Source organism: Pelecanus crispus, chromosome 1 (genome assembly GCF_030463565.1).
Source record: "Pelecanus crispus isolate bPelCri1 chromosome 1, bPelCri1.pri, whole genome shotgun sequence".
NCBI lineage: Eukaryota > Metazoa > Chordata > Aves > Pelecaniformes > Pelecanidae > Pelecanus > Pelecanus crispus.
The window spans coordinates 72,627,433-72,647,238 of NC_134643.1; the positions used below are offsets into that span (position 1 = coordinate 72,627,433).

Here is a 19,806-nt window from a genome sequence, read left to right on the forward strand (position 1 = left end):
AGGACAGCTGGGTCTCTCGAGCCAGGGAAGAAGAGAGTGAATAGCAGAGGACTTGGACCTGCAGGTAACTAAGCTGCCATTGTTCTGCAGCTCGCTTTCTGAGGAAAGGCTTGTCAGCGGTTTTCAAAGTGCTTTGGAGGATCCTTTTCATGTGATCCGCGGTCAACATTGTGAAATTTCACTCATGTCACAAGATAGTAGAGCTGATTCTAGTTCAGGGCTCATGCCTTGGTGTCCTGCTTTGAGTATCTGAATGCTGATGACTTGGATGACCCATCTGAAAATAGAGTAGGTCCATAGCAAGAGTCACTACGGAGAAATAACTACAGCTTCTGTCTCGAAGAAACTGAATAACCCCCAAACCTCTAAACAGCTTACATGGTAAGATAACTGATCCTGAAGCCTTTTCTCTCTCTTCAGTGGCTGTGCCCGGCTATGCATGGCCAGCTGGGGTCAGCCTGTGTCCAGCTGAATACCTCATTTCTCCACTAGAGGTTCAGGACACAGTTTCACTCGCTTCTCCAGAAATAACAGCTTTCATCACTTCCCTTACCCATTTTATCATGTGTTCATGGTAAGAGCAGGAGCACACATGCTGTTTCTGGCACAGAGGAGGAAATAACCAGTTGGGGGGGGCAGCTTCTTTTGGGGACAGCGCTGCCTTAAAATGCCTGTGAAACTACAGCCTCAGGCATTCTTGAGCTTTCTGTTTCACCATCTGAAGGGATGCCATCGACAGATTTTTTTTTTTTTTTTTAAAGCTTCTGAAAAGCTTAGTCTGTTTTATGAGGAATGTGTTAGGTATCTTAGATATTTATGCAATTATACTAATGAAGTGGGTTTATTTATTGTTTTCTGAGGAAATGCTTGGTATTTTTGGATAAGCTGTTCTTCAAAGAGAGGAGATGAATTTCCTGTTGAGATTTTGAATATGATTTTTTCAAATGTCTTCAGAGGAAAAAGTAAACTTGAAGAGTGATTACAGAATATTGGCTAATTAGCTATAGTGTAACTGCTTTAATTACTTTTATCCCTGAAGCCACATGACTGTGCAGATGACTAGCAGATGACTTATTTAAAAAAAAAGAAAAAGAAAAAAAAAGACGTGTTCACACTGCAAGGTTAATGAGCCTAATTAAATATAGTTTTCCTTAGCCAAATACTAAATCATAAAGCTTGGGGGAGTGGGGGAGGGGGAGAATCCAAAGGCAGTCAGTTCTATTTCAAATAATGGTTTTATTCTGATATTTAATGAAAAAAAAAAGGAAAAAGCTGGAATTGTGAGTGATTTTTCTGAATAGAGACACTTACATTTAAAGATTTGGTGAGACCTCACATGGCAAACTTTGAAAGTCTATTTAGAGACAATTACGCTGAGACATATTTGTTTTCATTTGCCTGCTGCTTTAATTAATGGAGAAGTGGGCTTGAATAAAAGGTCTGTGTTAGATAGAAGTCTCCATCTGCTGCTGCGTATCACCAGAACCTTTGTCCTTCCTCGCCGTGCATTTTTTTTATTACACCATTTTATTTCCTTTAGTAAGCTGCATAATGTCTCACATTAAGTTGTACAGACAGGATGGAGTTCTGATTTCTTTTAAATGATATTAAATTTTTTTTAAGCTTTCTGCCTTTGCTGTGCACAGTGGTTCAATATCCCACATTCAAAAATATACTTGGAGATCCAAATTCTATGATCTTTCAAAGGAAACTTGCATCTCAGGCACAAAAAATAGATATTGCACCTTATTGAGTTGCCATGGGTCAGCTACCTTCACGACTAGTCTGGAGTTATTAAAAACAGAAGGTAAAATGTGTTACACAGTGAAAAGGGCTTAAGCCAATGAATTTCATTGTATTTGCAAAGAACGAAGGACGTGCAATCAGCTATTGCTGATCGGCTGATATATGGTAACTTTCACAGGTGACTTTGGGCAAAGATGAGTTAGCAAAAGTAGTAGCTTTTTTTCACTTCCGCTATTCTTCCCCCTTTTCTCCCATTGATTGTGCATTTCTTAAACATTGCTTCCTCACCCCCGCAAAGGGTATTACACTTGACTATTTCTTTTAGACTAATCTAGTGTGTAGTGCTCCGTTTCCTGCAGAGATTATTCAGACCTTCTGAGCAGCTATGCTCAAAAGTCAGGTAGGGGCAGATACAGTAACGCTATGTTTCTACCAAAGTCCAGCACAAGATGAACCTGCTCCAAATAATAAGTAATGAAGGGTTTACCTACTCATGGGGGAAATTTTGGTTCTTCCACTTAAATTCAAGTTTATGCCCCAAGAACCAAGAAGATGAAAATTTTCCATGTTTAACAAACTGGGTCCTGTCTCTATAGTCTTCCTAACTCTTCTATAGAAGACATTGGTTTTTAGAAATTAACTATTTAGTTGGATTTCTTGGTTGGTTTTCATGATGTAGAAAGAATAGATTAGGGTAGAGTAACTGATGCGTCTGGATCCATATTAGAGAGCAAGAAGCTGAGTACCTCTTCTAAACTGCTTACTTTGATTTTATCACGTTTTCCAAAGTGGCTGAAAGGTCATCATGCACCCAGTAGGGTTCAAAAATTATCTTGATAAATTGGATTATGATTAAATGATTCCACCTGAGCATTTGGCATGTAGTAGGAGAATCACAACACGGAGTTTGTGTTTCCTTCATTTATTTACTTATTTATTTGTGTTTTCCTCCCCTGTGGACCTTGTGAAATATTGCTTATAATGGCCCCATGGGAAGTGATGTGTGCTCTCTGCTGATCACATAGGAGCTTCAACCTTAAAGCAACTGCAGAGGATGTGGAGCTTTCACTAGCTTATATTTCAGCTGTCTGTGTTTATATTATATTTACTGATATTCAAAAAGAAGGAAAGTTCTAGCCATGGGTTTTGTAGCAATAGCTTTTCTCCCCTGCTTTCTACATGTCAGTTGAGCTTCTTGCTTTTGGGGCAGAATGAATAAGCCTGTGGCTTTGAAAGTGGAGAGAAGTAATGAGGGTTTGTGGTCCGACTGGTTTGCAACTTTGCAAGCTCCTCCTTTTCTTTTTCGCCATACAATGAGACTGATGCTAAAGTCTTAAAGAAATCCTTAAATTCCTTAGGATTCCTTTGAAATTCCTTCTTTGTTTTAACTTTTTTTGCTTTTGGCCAACGTTTTGACCTTGCAGGTACTGCTCATTTAATTACTTGTATGTGGTAATAGGAAAGTGGTAGCAAGGTGGCTTACTGTGCTCAGAACAAGATTTCATTTAGCTGTGTTTCATGCCTTTGTCCTGCATTTCCACTGAGTCATCTTTACCCTAAATTGGTTTCTTCAGGGCTTTTTGTAAGTCTAATTAGGAAAACAAGCTTGTATTTACACATACTTTAGCTAGTATATTAGTTCTGCACTTTTTTTGTCTATCAAAACCATAAAGTAGGAAGAAAAAGAATTTGAGGATAAGATTTCTGTACAAAATTCGTGATTTTCGCTATCAGCTTTTTTAAAAGTTTTAAACCTTTTTTTTAACCCATGTGCTCGAGGGAAATGCAAGTTCAATACACTATTGAAGAAGACCACAGAGATGAGATGCTCTTAATAAACTGTCACCCAGAATTATTATCTCTTAGTATCTGAGCCTGTGTCCATATACTGACCTTAAGTGATGATGGTATTTGATTATTGATGGTGGTGATTTGCTGATGATTGGTGGTTAATGATTGTTGATGTTGTCTTCAGAGTATTTTCATGGGTTGCTTATATGATTAGTATTTAGAATTATTTATGTTTTGGGATGTGAGAGATTTTAAAGATAATCTGATATCTTTTTCCTGTGTACTTCTGTGAGCAGTTCGTGTTTATTAACATTCAAAATTTTGCTTTTGGTTTATCATACTAAGCAGACATTTCAAGATTCAAGGGCCTGAACCCTCAGTTCTCCTTTATCAGTCAGTTACCTTTCGTTAAGCGGTGTCCAATTTTTGGTGCTTCTGTTTTTAAGCAGTTAGATTATTTCAGTAAACGTTGGGTATCTGCTTCTCTTTGGGTCTGGTTATTGTTTACGGATAGTGAAACTCATTGAAATTGTGAGCCAGGCTGTCTGCAGCGGGCATCTGAAGGAATTCCCACGCTGAAGGTGTTGCCTTGAGTCCCCCAGGGTGCTTGGCAAGGTGAGCACTTCCCAGGCTGTCACCTCTCTCAGCAGCTTCCAGGCAGATATGTTGCCCAGGAATTCAGTGTTTTTTGAAACTGGCAGTCAGGCCCTAGTAGCAAATTCAATAAAAGTAGCTCTAGACAATAACAACTCAAATGCTTTGTTATGCAAGGGTCTGTTCAGGGGTTTTGGTGACTCTGTGAGGTACAGTTCCTATAAACAAAGGCTCACACACACAAAAAATGCTGTTGTATCCTGGGTGCCAGCAGACAAAGGACTGAATAAATGTTGCTGTATTCTGGAATCAAGAAGTAAATCAGCAGCCAATGGCAGAAGGCTGTTTTGTGGAGTTTTTTTGTACGCTACATGTATAGTAAACTTCGTAGTCCAGGAGTGGCAACATAGTGTCTCTCATCAGCAGTAAGTTAATTCAGTTGTAATGGCAAACAAAACGTGCTGTGTGAAACATCTAGTTCACAGATCATACCCTAACAGAAGTTAATGCTATTATGATATTTTGGACTGGTGATAAATACATAAGCCCTTAAAAGGACGTAGAAGCACGTGTTCTTTAGAGGTCCCAAACCAAGCTACAACTTTCTTTGGAAGGTCCACACTGTATATTAAGAGAACACAGAAATACATGAGACTTTTTTTCCTCCTTTTTTTCCCACCCCAGAACTTGGCTGGATCTCAAAAGTGCATGTGAATCGACCTGCAGTTGTGAGGCATGCGGAACGAATTAAAAAATGGAGAACTGTGAAAGGTAATTGGCAAGTAAGTGCTCTTTTTATGCATTCTGTTCCTGTATTTTTAAAACAGTCACTCTCCCTCTCCAGGCTGCAATATTGAATTTTTTTCAAGATGCATGTAAACTTAAAAGATGTGCTTGTCCATGTCTTATTTTAATAATTTGTATTTGATGATGATGGGATGGAATAAGGTGACGCATTTATCCAAACAAGTTAAAAACCTTATAACTCATGAGTGGCAAAACTGCAAATGAATTTAAGTCATCTTTATTCATGAGTGGATTAAATTGTATATTACTATCCCACCACATTTATTCTGTTTCCCAGACAGACTTCTCTGCACACTGCCTTCTTATTTTTTAATTTTAAAGCTGTAAGATATGATCATGGTCCCTGTCAAGTTTGACCTACCTGGATGATTTTTCTTTGCTTAAACATCCCCAACATGTGTGATTTCTTTGCTTAACTAGTTTTTACCTAAAACTCAAAAATCCTGACTGGCTATGGCACGGGGTGGGGGGGTGGGGGGAACAAAAAAAAAAGAAGAAAAAGACAGAAAAAAAAAAAAGCAGGCTACTAGTGTTAAGGGTGCTGACTTCTCAACTCCTAAGATAAGGTAAATGATCAGTTATTGTCCATCTTAGTATAAAACAGGTTCATGTAAGCCACTGCTAAAGCCAGTGGTGCAAATGAACTTTTCTTCAAGGCTGTCTTGTATTCATTGAACACACAGGTTTAATGTCTTAGCAGTTACTGTCAATCTCTGCTGCTTACTGCCCCCCTGGCCAAAGTGGCAGATACTGGCCCGGCGTGCATTTTCGTTTCTCCGGTTTGTACATGAGAATCGTAATGCACAGCCGTCAGGTCAGCAACGTAAGCTAATGCGTTCTGCAAAGCAGAGCAGGTGAGGCACGGCCGCGTGCTGGTTTCTGCCGCTTCAGCGGCAGGACGGGAAGCGCTCAGAGGGGAATGGCAGGCAGAGCTGGCTGCAGGATGCCCTAAGTGCTGTAGCAGCATTCAGCCAAGGGCAAGGTCTGAGAAATGCCGTGGAGCAGACCCAGAGCTCCCAGTGAGCTCTCAGCCATGGGGTCGTAATTGGTGTCCGAAGGACAAGCTGATTCTTCGTTGGCCAAACAGCTGTTCTGCAAGCAAATGTGCGTGAGTCCTCCCCTGTGCACGCTGAACAAATCGTTTACTTGCAACAGTAACTGTTAACGTGGAAGCAGGAAAAAGGAGACGCTCAAGGGTCGCTCGTAACAGTCCAACATAGTAGAACAAAGCAAGAATCATTCAATTAGACTGAATTCTTCAATAAACTGTTCAAAATAGTGGGTATCCTGAGCTTAGCATGTCAGGCAGCCATTCTGGGGTGGCCGAAGCTGCATTCACAGGGAGCACAGATCGTGCAGGCGACAGTTTGGGGATAACTTGAGGTAGCTGTGTAAGATCCTACAGAAAGGTGATAGAAAACAACTTCCTGCCCGTTACGTGAACCTGGAAGTGTGTGCTTTGAATGTTATGATTAAACAAAAAATGGACGTAAGCTGAGGAAAGTTAGACATTAGGTCAGCATTTCCCAAGAGTTTCTTACACATAAAAAGTCACTTGATAGCAAGTTTAGCAGTGGCTCTGGGTTCAGAAATAGTGTCAGTGAGAAAATCCACAGGGTATTCCATAACCTTGGCTATCTTTAGGTACTGTAGGTACAGTAATGTAAAAAGTAAGTCTTCTGATTTGACAGAAGTTACTATATAAAGAACAAAGGAATAGAGAGCCACAGGCTTTGGTTACAAAGAATCATTGGGAAGAAAGGGATTTAGTGTCATTCCTCAACATGGCTGTAGGACAAATCTTTAATTATTACTAACATTTCTCCACTCTCCTATGTAGTAACACTGGTACTGAGCTATTCGAGTGAGGTTTTACTTTGAAGAATGCCAGGAGATTATTTTCAGAAGCATCTCTCCTGTATTTGAACACTGTCATTGCAGTCATGATAATCATGTGCTGTTTATTTCACAGAGATGATTTTGAACATTTGCATGTTTGAATGTAAGCAGCACCACAGATTCAAATTTTGAAGCCCATTTCCCAAAATACTCATTTGAAAAACCCTCTTAAAAAAATGAAGTTCATACCAGTTCTTGGAACTCCCTGACTACATCTGTCTTGATGACTTTATGATTCATGTCATAAGAGATGAGACAAAAATTCCCTTGAGTGAAGGATAAAAAAATCCAAGTAAAAGAAACTTAAAACCATTTAAAGTGAAAAACCCTTTTGAAGTATTATAGGGTGAAAGTAGAAATCAGTTAGAAACAGCAGTCAAGCTTAGACTAACAGAGACCAGTAATGGTTCATTACTCTGTTTAGTCACCCCTAAGTAGCTTTCAGTGTAACACTTACTGCAGGTTCAGAAAGGAGACTCCCATCAGCAAAGTGTGAAAGGTTTCTAGGCTGGCCAGCATCTTAAGATTTGCAGAGTAATACCCCCATGAAGAAACAACAAATTTTGCTGCCTATACTGACAAATCATGTCACAGAGCAGAGCCATCAGGGAGGGACTTTATGGACTCAAATGGACTTTACTGTTGCAAACTCTCCCCTTGTTGAACAAGTGCCCACTAAGAGATGTCAGCTTTTAGTGAAGCCATCACTGTAAATGAGAACTTGCTGGAAGACCTTCAAAAAATATTTCAAAATAATGTCTTAAGCTTAGTTTTTGTTCAGCAAAAAATCTCAAAAAAAATTTAGTTGTGCTTCTGTTCCCTTCTCCAATTAGTAAGTCTTTTAAAATTCTGTAGCATTTTCATCTAAAGAGTGCTTTAGCCTTGTCACTTAGCTCTCGCTTTTGTTTTCTGCACCAAATAATTACAGATGTTTTTTATTCCTGATTCACACAAAAGAAAGTGGAAACATCTGGAGTCTAGACCCTAAGTTTTAAGAAGTCTGGGTTCTTACCCCCCACTGATTCCGTGTTTCATTCTCACAGCAGGAGAAGCATGCAGACATGCAAGTGTGCAAACTGCTGATGTGTACACTCATCTGGTTATTGGTAGTTGCAAACCTGTGCTCCTCTTGAAGCATGTGTATAATTTTTCATACATGCAAGCTTTAAAGATACAGACATACTATATAGAACAGAGCATATTGTTAACAGTGAGGTTCCTTACATAGGTGATGTTTTTATCTTTGTCTTACAGAATTAAATTTGAAACAAGATGCTTTTTGTCCAGGTAAAAATGTTTGTCTGATTCTTAGAGTCCCATTTGGTAGTTAGCTTTTGCACCAAAAATTGGAATTAGATCCTTTGATTCTGAGAGAGCTGACTTGATTCCAAATCCTTTCTGTGCCATTAGATACGGCTCAAGACATGAACAAATATCTGCCATCCCTGTCTGTCATAAACCATTCTTTACATATCCTCCTTGTTATATCCTATATATTTCTTCAGTCTTAGAGTGAGAGCCAGGCTTCTGATTCCTGCATCTTCTAAGTCAGTTTGGTTTTAGAAGTGTAAACTGAAATATTGTATTCCTTGCTTCACTCCCTGTGTAGGCTGCTTGGCTGCTGAAAGCTGTCACCTGCATAGACCTTACCACTCTTTCAGGCGATGATACTCCTTCAAATGTTCACAGACTGTGTTTTAAAGCAAAGCATCCCATCAGAGAGGATCTGCTGAAAGCCTTGGATATGCATGACAAAGGTATGATTGGTTTTATTGTGTGTGTTGTGTAGGGAAAATGTCTGCATTTCCTCAGTGTTTTTTCAATTTTCAGATAGGTGTAAAAATGGCCTCCTCTTCCTATAATGGAAGCAGTTATGGTAGGCAGCGCTGCAGAGCTATTAGTCCCAAGAGAGCAAACTAGGTCCTATGTGGTCTTAATCAAAGCAACTGTCTTAAGTTCTAACTGCAAAATATCTACTCCTTTGACTTAATATAAGAAAACAAGGAGAAAAAAAATGCATTTTCAGTTTGGCAATCAAAGTGAAGCATGGACTGAGGGCGACACTGTAAGTTATAATACCTGATGAGCAAATTTGATAGAGAAGCCGCAAGTGTGTAACCTCAGTGTATGTCTTTCAATAGCAGTGCACTAAGGTGAAATTAATTGAGTATTCTGTTAATCTGCTGATGTCCTTACTAAATTGGAGAAGGAGGGGAGTGTTCATGTGACTTTTTTGGATTTCATGCTTAGCTGCTGTTGCTGTATGTAACTACCAAGCCTGCCACTTTGCCTGTCAGAAAAGATGCATTCTGCAGTCCTAAGCATGTTATTTTTACTTCAGAAAACATTATCTGTTACCTGCTTGTTTCAGTAGTTAAGATAGGAGTCATCTGTGCAGCCCAGTCTACCTTAAGGGATCAGTCTTGTAGTGAGTATATGTGGTTGTGTGCATCTCTCTCTCTCCCCCCCCTCTTTCACACACACACACACACACACACACACTTGCAGCTAAGGGGCAGAAGACAGCCCTTAAGAACTAGTGGTAAAACTTCCATTGATACTACTCAAGCAGGCTCCATCTGAAGTCCCAGTGTTACACCAAGACTGAACACGATTCAACTTTAGAGTAAATTGAGGCTGTCAATATAACTATCAATAAAACCTCTTTGTATCTGAGCAGCTCTTTGGATTTTTTCAAGATGTAATCACTGATGTGTGATTACAAACAGCATTTGAGTTTTGTCCTGTCATGGTGGCCTTATGATGATCTATCAAAACCAAAATCTCCGTGACATTTGGGGCATGCTTTTACTATTGAAATATTTCAGTTTTACATGGGCATTGGTCCACCAACTGAAGTCATATGATGTAAAACCAAAGGGGAATCAAGCCTCTGGTTTTAAGCCATACACATAAAATATCATTTTTTTTTAAAAACTTGGATTTATGGACTCTTCAGACAGTTGAAGTATTAAATATAAGGTCAATTATCTGAGACTTTGAGAGAATAGCATTTTACTGGAAATGCAGTAGGACTGCATTAACATAAAGACTGCTCAGTTGCTGCTGGGCTCAGTCTGGCTCAGCAAGTAAGGACAGAGCTTGGCAGTGCGATTTCTCACGCAGTCATTTGCCGATTAAACATGTCTTAACTGTACATGTTGGCATTAAACAGTGAATCTGTCAATAAAAATCTTGTTTTAATTCCTGCTAATGCAAACTTGCTCCCAGGGTCTGGTGAAGGAACATGAGGGAGGTTACAATATGGAGAATCACCTGAAGTGCTTGAACGATAAAACAGATATCCCTAGTGTAGGTGCTTAAAATCCTTCTGAGAATGCAGAAGTGGGAGGTGCAAACAACACACTGATGCTCATAATATGGATTGCACTAGAGAAGGTGGAAATCTATACGTATGAAAAAGTAAACTGTGGTTTTTGCAGGTATTACTGTTGCAGCGGTTTGTGTATATCCCGCAAGAGTCACCGATGCTGTTAATGCCCTAAAGGCTGCTGGTTGTAACATACCAGTAGCTTCAGGTATGCTTTATTCTAAAATATCCAACTAAATATTTTGATGCTATAGAATATGTAGAAAAATCCAGAAGTTTGGACTTGCTTTTTTTTTCAGAGAGTAAGGTAAAAAGGTAGGAGGTGGAAGGAAGGGAATGGAGGGGAGGATTTGCTTCTGGTGTAATCATTTGTTTTCCTTCAACTTAAAGCTTATCAGCAATGCCAAGTCTGTTTTGCTGGAAGCTCTTCAAAGAGGTCCTTGAGATCTATCAGTGTTTACCTCACCCAAATAGAAGAAATTGCAACAGTGTGCAGGACAAAGTGTCAATAGACACTAAGAAGATAATAATAATAGTAAAACTACAATATGAGATTTTAGGAGTTCTAATACAAGGGGTTTTTTTTCCCTATCAGTTGTTTGGCTTTTAAGTATAATCCTACAAGCTGAATTCAATGAAGCTGTGTGCAGAGGCAAGGGTTATTGCCTGCTGGTTCAGGACTTGTACTCACAAATCTAATAGTGGCAGCTCTCCTCCATTCACCACACACAACAGACAAGTACTGAAACTACAATAAGCAAGAAGCAGAATCAAAGAATTATGCAGGTTGGAAGAGAGCTCTGGATGTCATCTGGTCCAACCTCTTGCTCAAAGCAGGGGCTAACTTTGAAGTTAGATCAGGTGTTTAATGCTAAGATCCATGTTTTCTGGTTTTGGATTTTTTTGTTATTGTTGTTTCATTGTTGTGTAGGGAAAAATACACACTAAATGCATTTATATGTCAGAAAGAGGATCTCTTTGTCAGAGATGCTCTTTGACATTGTTTCTTCCATTTCCAAAGTTACTTTTGGGTTTTTTACTTAAGCTTCATAAGTAATCTTAAGTAGACCTCATTGAAAACAATTTTTGCTGTATTGTGATTTGCTGATTGTGACTGTTAAACATATTACTGGGATTTAATTTGAAATACTACTTAAAAGAATTGGGGAGAATGAAAAATGTATGTATTACTTCATATATGAGTTCACTCCTTGTTTGCTTAATTCTGCTGGAGGCAATATCTATTGTGCTTTCTTATGTAGGCTGCCTTGGAAAAATTTAAGGCATGTGAAAGAGACCTTTTTGCAAGATGTACTTAGTATCTTGCTGGATGTTGGTTCCTGAGGGAAGAGCAAATGCTTTCTGTGGATGAAGAGAGGGTAGGATGAGGTGTCTTTAGATTTTCTGAATTGTGGTAGGGATGAAAAAAGGAATAGCTTTCAAACTCTTTGGTGTATTAGAGGTATTTGCAATTTTGTGGTCAATTTCTAAAACATTTTCTTCCCTCTGCCTGCATCCTTCTCCTTGCTAGTGGCTGCTGGGTTTCCATCTGGACAAACTCCTCTAGAAACCAAACTGGCCGAAATAAAGCTAGCTGTGGAATATGGTGCCAGAGAGATTGACATTGTCATTAGCAGGAGTCTGGTGCTGGCTGGCCAGTGGGAAGGTAAGTACCCACCCTTCAGCAAGGAACCTAAGTGTGTGTACATGCATGTGCAAGCTCTGTCTTTGCCTCTTCCTGCAGTCTCCACATCAGTCCTTGAAGAATTTGGTCCCTCCCCTAAGAGTGACTGATAATCTGGGGCACTGAACTAAGTAAAACCTGTTTAACTAATTTATGACTAATGGTTGGGGTTTTTTTTTTAAAGAATGCTGTTACAAGTTCTGTTGGGTTGGGTATTCAGAATGACTTTGTGTTTTGAAAATTCAGAGGAATTTAGAGCATTTTGTGTACAGGATTAAAAAATAGCAAGTGGAATGGAAGTGAATGCCTATGGTCTAATTATTTGAACAGTTTTGTTAAAACCCCCAAGGGGCTGCTAATGTAGATGATACCTTGTTAAATATACATGTTTCAATTCTTGACAAAAATATGTATTTTAGTTGTTTTCTTTTCCCTGAAAGTTGAGGGTATAAATTGACTGTTCATATTATTATTGATGTTCTTGTGCCTGTAGACTACTACTAATTAGTAAGAACAATGATGCTGAAGATGGTTTTTGCTCTAATTGCCTCCTTAATGTACTGTGAATGGTTTGCCTTAAGTGCTGACAATGCTCCTATAACTAATCTCTATGTGAAGGTAAACACATCATCGTCTTGGAGTGAATTTTCCATTTAGTTGTATAATGCATTGCTGTAATAGCCTGTTTGCTTGGAAGACTTTATAAAGGACCCCTGGTACCTGAGTTTGGCTAAGGAAATACAATCATCATGGTAAGAGATCATATTTTCTGATTTTGGTCTTCTTTCAATTAGCAGTTAGAATTGAACCACAAACCAGGTTTCTGCATCTCTGTCTTCAGAATTGATATCCTGGTTTCCACTTGCTCTAACGTCTTGGCCTCTTTTGTAGTATTTACCATCTCCATTCTTTTGCTCTTAAATATATGCAGCTTTACGAATGTTTGATTTCTTGAGGATGGGCATTGTCACAGACATTTGTTTCTTTCAGAGTAACTATCTTAAATTCAGGTATGGCCCCAGAAATTGCTAGAATATGGAGACTTGGTGATTAAGTGGTTTTAAATAAGACAGAACAATGGTCAAATTCTCTACCAGCTGGCAGTAAGAGTATATGTACACCTTCCTATGCTCTGTTTTTGTTAGGGTCTACACTATAGTCTACAAAGCAGGTACCCCCTCCAGGAGCTGCACTCCACTGGGAACACATATAGGTCTTGGATACAAAATGAGCTGAGTCAGCGATCTGTCACCAAGACTAAAAAAAAGACCACTAAACTGGACTTGAGCAGCAACTTGCAATTGTGTCTGAAAAAGTCTGTCTTGTAGCAATTTCTGACTAATTGTGGTTACCGTGCTTCAGACTTTGTGGTACAAACCACTGTTAAGTGCAAGTTGCACAGAGGAGAGATCAGAAAGCTGGTGCATACAAGCAGTTGCAAATGCAGGCTCGAAGTTATATTGCCCAGGATTACGTGAAGGAGAACTCAGAGGAGAAATACGGGACTAGATTCAGAGAGAAAGTTTGTATCAGTGATTGAAGTGAACCAGACATACATTGCTAGGTTTTTCTATATGGGAAACATCGTTTCCTGTAGTCATAAATTACAGGGGTGGAGCACAAAGACATAGCAATGATGGATGTAGTATAAAACTGTCAGTTTACTAAATAAGTAAATTAGGGATGACTTTTGATTTGGTATGCATATTCTTTTATCCACAGCTGAAGCCATGGCAAGGGTTTAAGCCATCCTTTTTTGGCAATGGTTAGTTTACATTTCTTTTACTGAGGGTAGAATTGAAATTATTTCCAAATGTTTTCTGAAAGTTTGGTTATGAATGTGAATCTGTGTATGGCGTATATTCACATGGTCTTGAAAAAAGCTACCTCAGGAACAGAATTTACTTGCCATCCAGATAATGATGCTACAGGGTGAAAAATTCTAATATTTAATTTGCTTGTCCAAAAAAATTACTTCAGTAGGTGGTCTGAATATTTTGGTGAAAATCTAATGTCCTGACTTCATGTTTAGCTTTCAATAGGTGTATGTTACCTGTGCAAACATGCAGCTTTTCACTTCTATCTAATGATTAGATATGATACACAACAATGTATAAAGTATGTTTAAGGAAGCTAGAAAGGACGAAGAAGTCTTTTTTAGGCTGGATTCCTACATAAAATTGAAAAAGTCTAGTGCAGTAACTATGCCTGTGTTCAAGGTACTTCATCAACTCGAACTGCCTTGCAGTTATGACAGAACCTCTGCTTATGCGTATAACACTAGTATATTTTTATTGTTATTTTCTCATGCTGTCTGTCCTTCACAACTTCAGGACTTATTGACAAAAGTACGTATGTGGTAGAGTGCTTTATCTTACTGTTCATATATTTTTAGCTTTTCTTCTAGCCTGTGCAATCATAGGGGTCACCATGATAGAATAGTGTTACTTTATGATTTGTTTCAAAGGCTTGTTTGGTTATTAAATATTTTAGTGTATGTCCGGTTATGTCAAGTTATTTTAAAGCAGTTCTTAAATACTGTTGGAACTCTTTATGACACTCAGAATGTATTTTCTAGATCTTTACAAAGTAATTGTTAAGAGCTTTTCAATAGTGCTGAACATGAAAGCAGCTTTATTGCACAGTTAATTTAGCTTGGAAAATAACATTAAATGAGCTTTAAGTTTATGAACTTGTATACCTTTTATAACCTATCAGCTTTTAGAGCAATATTACTTTACAGTAGTTTACTCAACCATTGTCTTGTATCACTCGACAGAGTATGTATTAAGCTTAAAAATCAGTTTAGTGTCTTTAAACCCAGAATGTGGCACCTGTTTGTAGAGAGTGATGAAGTTAACCAGCAATTTGTTGAAAAAAATGGATTTTAAAATTTTTTTTTTCCCCTATTATCAATGAATATGTTGGACTTGCTGGACCTTCTGAAGCTGCCTGGGGTACCATAATGTTACTTCCAGTTCCACAGCTTTTAGCAAACACCTGGACATATCACAATATCAGCAGCTTCAGAGGTCTTGATAACCTGTCGTTTGCTCTATGTCACTTGAAGTTTCCTACAAGAAAAGAGAAAAAAAGCATATTCTAAGAAGTTTTAACACAGCTGCATCCATGAAATATATTAGGTATAACCTCATTACGAAAGCTGCCTTTCAATTCTTCTTAATAATTATTCAACTGTGAGTTTAGAGGCTTTGTTCAGCGATTAGAGCCCGCTTTTGTAGTACATACCTTATAAACAGGGCAGGGAAAATACAGTCTGGACTCCAAAGACTTGGAAAAGACTCCACATGTTGTTCAGAAATCTTATAACTGGATTTACCATTTTCTAGATGTGCAGGCTGACTTGGGACCTCAAAGTCTAGTTGCACAATTTCTTTCTTATATTGTCAGCAGCAGCTCAGACTCCTGAAGCCAAGCTCTGTTTTCAGTTTCATGCGAATCACTGAAGCCTGGAGTTGCACATATGTGGCTGAGAGCAGAACTGAAAGAGTCGTGTTGTGCTGATAGCCTTGCGCTTGTCATTTTGTTAACAAACCTGCCATTAATGTGCAAGACAGAAGGGATTCCAGCTCATTTTCCAGTTTCCCGTCATGATTACCTTGATCTTTTGGTCTAACAGAAATTGAAACATCTTCCCTCCTCATCTCAGTTTCTACCCTTAACATCAGTCAATGTGACTGACTAGATAAAAACAGCAAATAAGCTGAATTAAAAAAAAAAAAAATTTTTAGCACCACATTTTTGGAGAAGAGCTGTTTCATAAAAATTTAAGCTGTGGTTTTTTCCCCTTAATATTTTCATTTCCTCTGTAGGAGATATGGATTATCCCCTTTATTATGTGATTTTTAGGACAAATGTATTATAAGACCAAAGCAAAAGGCCATCTAGACAATCTAGGGCAGATTATAGCCAGCAGTAATTGTCAGGGATGTTTGCCTGAGAGATGTGTTGGGGGGAGGCACGTTTTCTGTGGTGCATTTAATAGATGAAAAAAATCAATGTAATGTTTGTACTGAATACTTAGACTTTTAGGAAAACTACAAAAAAGCCACCTTCCAACACTTATCTTTTATAACAGTGGAATTAAAACCACAACTATGAAAGTATTTTTTTCATTCCTATAAAATCTGAATTTTTCTTACTTTAATAAATGCATCCAATAAAAGCAGATCTAAAGTTCATGAAAGCAGCAAGGTATCTTAAGTAAGTGGGTGCAAAGTAGAAGAGTTCTTTTGTCACATCCATTTTAACAGCTAAGTCAGTGAAGCTACTACAGACTACATCAATGAGCATCTGGCTCCAAATATATTCTATATAAGTTGGCTAGCTTTGGGTTTTGGGGTTTTTTTTGTTTGTTTGCTTGTTTTTCCTGGCTTAAGACTTAGACTTCTTTTAGAATGGATAGTTTTGGTGTGTTGGTGCTGTGTTCAAGATGCTATACAGTATTGGCCATTTGCTTTGAGAGCTCTTGATTGTCTTTTCCCTGTTTTTAGCAGTCAGAAGGAGAATCTCGTGCAACCTCTTCATGGTGGTCTTAGCTCACAGCTGAAAATGTGCCTGCGGGGTTTTCTGTGGTAGAGGTTTTTCCCAAAAGCTTTCTACTGCTACTGCTGACCAGAGAAGCTCTATCTGCTATGTAAATTACTGGTGTTCTGCACAGATTGCAGATATTACCAGAACCACAGTGTCCATCTCTGCTCCTGCTACTGATCAGCTTGATGGAACTGAGTAGTTAAGTGATGGACTTTTTGGCAGCACAGACTGTCCCAGAGGAAGCCCGGGACCCCTTTGTCGTGGTTTAGCCCCAGCCAGCAACTAAGCACCACGCAGCCGCTTGCTCACTCCCCCTACCCCAATGGGATGGGGGAGAGAATCGGAGGAGTAAGAGTGAGAAACACTCCTGAGATAAGAACAGGTTAATAATTGAAATAAAGTAAAATAGTAATGATAATAATAACAATATAATAGTGATAATAATAATAATATACAAAGCAAGTGATGCACAATGCAATTGCTCACCACCCACCGACCGATACCCAGACAGCTCCCGAGCAGCAATCGCTGCTCCCTGGCCACCCCCCCCCAGTTTATTATATACTGAGCATGATGTCATATGGTATGGAATAGCCCTTTGGTCAGTTTGGATCAACTATTCTGGCTGTGCCCCGTCCCAGTTCCTTGTGCACCTGGCAGAGCATGGGAAGCTGAAAAGTCCTTGACTAGCATAAGCAGTACTTAGCAACAACTAAACCATCAGTGTGTTATCAACATTCTTCTCCTACTAAATCCAAACCACAGCACTATGCCTGCTACTAGGAAGAAAATTAACTCTATCCCAGCCGAAACCAGGACACCCTTGAAACACTGAGTGCATTTTCAAGTGTGATTAACTGCATGCATACTTTAGTCATTTGCCAGGAAGTTTCAGGGTAATGAAGTTACTTGTGTCTTGATTTAAATCTGACTGAGAATTGAAACCTCTTTTTTATTTTTGAAAGGAGTTTTTGCACTTGTTCTATATCAAAGTGGTCCCTGCTTGTACTGGGACTGGGGTGCTCTGGTTAATTTTCTCTGTCCCACAGGTAGTTGCATTTCTGTTTGTGCTTTTACTGTAGGTCTGAGAATGTCTTATGAATGCTGGCTATTGTCTGCAATAATTGGTCTCTGAATAAAGAGCAGTATTTACTACCTACACACCTGCCCCTTAAAGTATGCCCACTTGTCCACCACCTGAGCTAACCTGATAGACATGGATAATTGAAGATCCTCAGTTGTTCCTGTCCATGGGTTGATGCGTGCTGTCAGATAGTGAGACTGTTCAAATGATCTTGGCACTAATTGCGTATAAATGTATCTTTCAGCAATAGGGAAGGTGCTGTAGCTGCCCTACTAACTCCAATGAACAACAGCTATGAGGATATAATTTCTTTTCATGGAATCCAACCTAAATGTACATTTTGTTGATTTTATTTTAACATTTTTGGTGGCATATCTTAAAGGTAGAGAAAGCTCAAATCTTTTCTTCTTGTAACTGAAACTAGAAGAACATGAAAGCTGTTTTCTCTGGCTTTCCAAAAGCTTCAGGAAAGAGTCACTCCACAAAAAGAGACTGCATTTGGGTCTAACACGAGGAGTGTTATCAAATGCACAAGAAAATAGCACAGGTTCTTTGTATTTCCTTTTTGAGTCTCAATTTGATGTAGGTTTCTGGAGTATCATCAATTGATCAATAAAACATGTTAGACTGCATGCTAGTGCTGATTAATTCACACCTTTGGTACACAGTAGGAAACAAGGTGAAGCCTGGTGTCTATAAAGGGACTTGCTAAGTGCATTAGCCAGTTGTCTACTAATGTGTGTAGTACGTCTCAGAGGACCACCCCAATGATCCCAGCACCGGCCACCTGGTGTGCCGATGGCATCAATAGGATGCGGCAGCATCGCGGGTGGAGGGGAGGTCCAGCCGTAGGGCAGCTGGCAAACCCTACTGTATGTTTCCAGGTCTTGCTTGAGGACTGAGGAGAAAGAAAGCTAGTATTGCTGAAAAAAATTAATCTCCATAGCCATATCCTGGACTTTTTTTTAGCAAGGAAGATTTGTTAAAAGCGGTATTTTAGCCTTCCATAAACAAACTTTTCAGTTATGTGTTTGAAGCTTGAATACAATTTGTGAAAGGGACTCTCATGCAAAGGATCCTGTTTGCTTATTTTGTGTCTTTTTTTTTCTAATTCAAATCCCAGAAATGGTGACTCTACAACTGTAAGAGCTGCTTTTCACCATTAACGCTGGATGAGTCTTAATGATCCCCAAGCGGCCAGCTTCTAACAGCTATGTTTTGATAATTTCTAGCTATTTTAGTCTCCCTGTGTTTACAATTTTGTGGGAGCACTGCTGAATTTTACCAAAAAAAGGGTGGGAGGGTTTCCCTGTGCTCCTCTGACCAGGTCTGCAAGTTGCAGCCTTTTTTAAAAAATGCAGTCGCTTACGCCCAAATTTATTCCAGTCCTTACTGAGTCTGTGAAAATATAGAACTGTTAGAGAGTTAAGCGTGCCTCTGGCCATGCTACTTTGTAGATCCGAAAGCAGGAGTTTGCGAGGGGGTGGTCTGCTCTGGGCGACGTCCATGAGCAGCCAAACGCTGGCCTGTCCTCCCTGTCCCTGCTTCTCCCTGGCTGCAGCCGGCGGCAGGCTGGTTGAGTGGCACTTCGCTGGGAAGCGGCGAGCCGGTGGGATGCGTGCGGGTTTGTCTCAGGGACACGCTGACTGCTTGGAGACGAGAGCTCAGGAGAGCTGAAGGTCAGAAGACGGACTGATAGCAAGAGGTCCTCCAAAGGCGGTGGAGCCCTCTGTGGGGAGGCAGGGGCAACTCCAGGGCAGGATTTGCTTTCCGTTTTCCAAGTGGTATGAAGGTGCAGAGATAATGGTCTGCTTTATCTCCGAACGAAGAGGCTTTATATAAAGTCAGTCCTGCTGTCTGTGTCCATGCGAGTGGCAGTGCTTGTGTGTGTAACAGTGGCTCATGGCAAACCTCCTTCCTGGGCTCCAGCCGGCTTCCTCAGCGAGCGTGGGCACCAGAAGCGAGGGTCCAGCTCTGCCTCTGGAGCTGTAGCTCGGCAGCATGTTGTCCGGCTGGCCCTGCTGCCGCGGTGCTTCCTTCACCCTCGTCAGGGCCGCCTGAGGTCATGGCACAGGATGGTCCGAGTCCTCAGTAACCGCGTGGGCAATGCAACGACTTGAGGTGGTTTGTAAACGCGGATCCATGCGGATTTGCTGGTCCCTGGGGTGTGATCCCAGGCCTCGGTCTCTCCTCACCAGGGGTGTTAGCAGACCGCATTGATTTTTTTTCCAGGAAGTTCTTATTTTCAAAAAGTGGGATTCAGATGCCTAAACACAGGCACCTAGCTCCGTAATCAGACTTCCTGAGATGGTCCCA

The 19,806-nt window shown here is 39.8% G+C and overlaps 1 protein-coding gene across 1 annotated transcript in view; it reads left to right on the plus strand.

Annotated features, from left to right (window-relative positions):
• Positions 1-592: 592 nt before the first annotated feature.
• DERA (deoxyribose-phosphate aldolase) overlaps positions 593-19,806 on the plus strand; it is a 49,467-nt gene continuing 30,253 nt past the window's right edge. Inside the window, 5 exon segments of the mRNA XM_009492655.2 lie at positions 593-723; positions 4,814-4,913; positions 8,447-8,594; positions 10,281-10,376; positions 11,700-11,834. Of these exon segments, the coding sequence (XP_009490930.2) occupies positions 593-723; positions 4,814-4,913; positions 8,447-8,594; positions 10,281-10,376; positions 11,700-11,834 (610 nt within the window).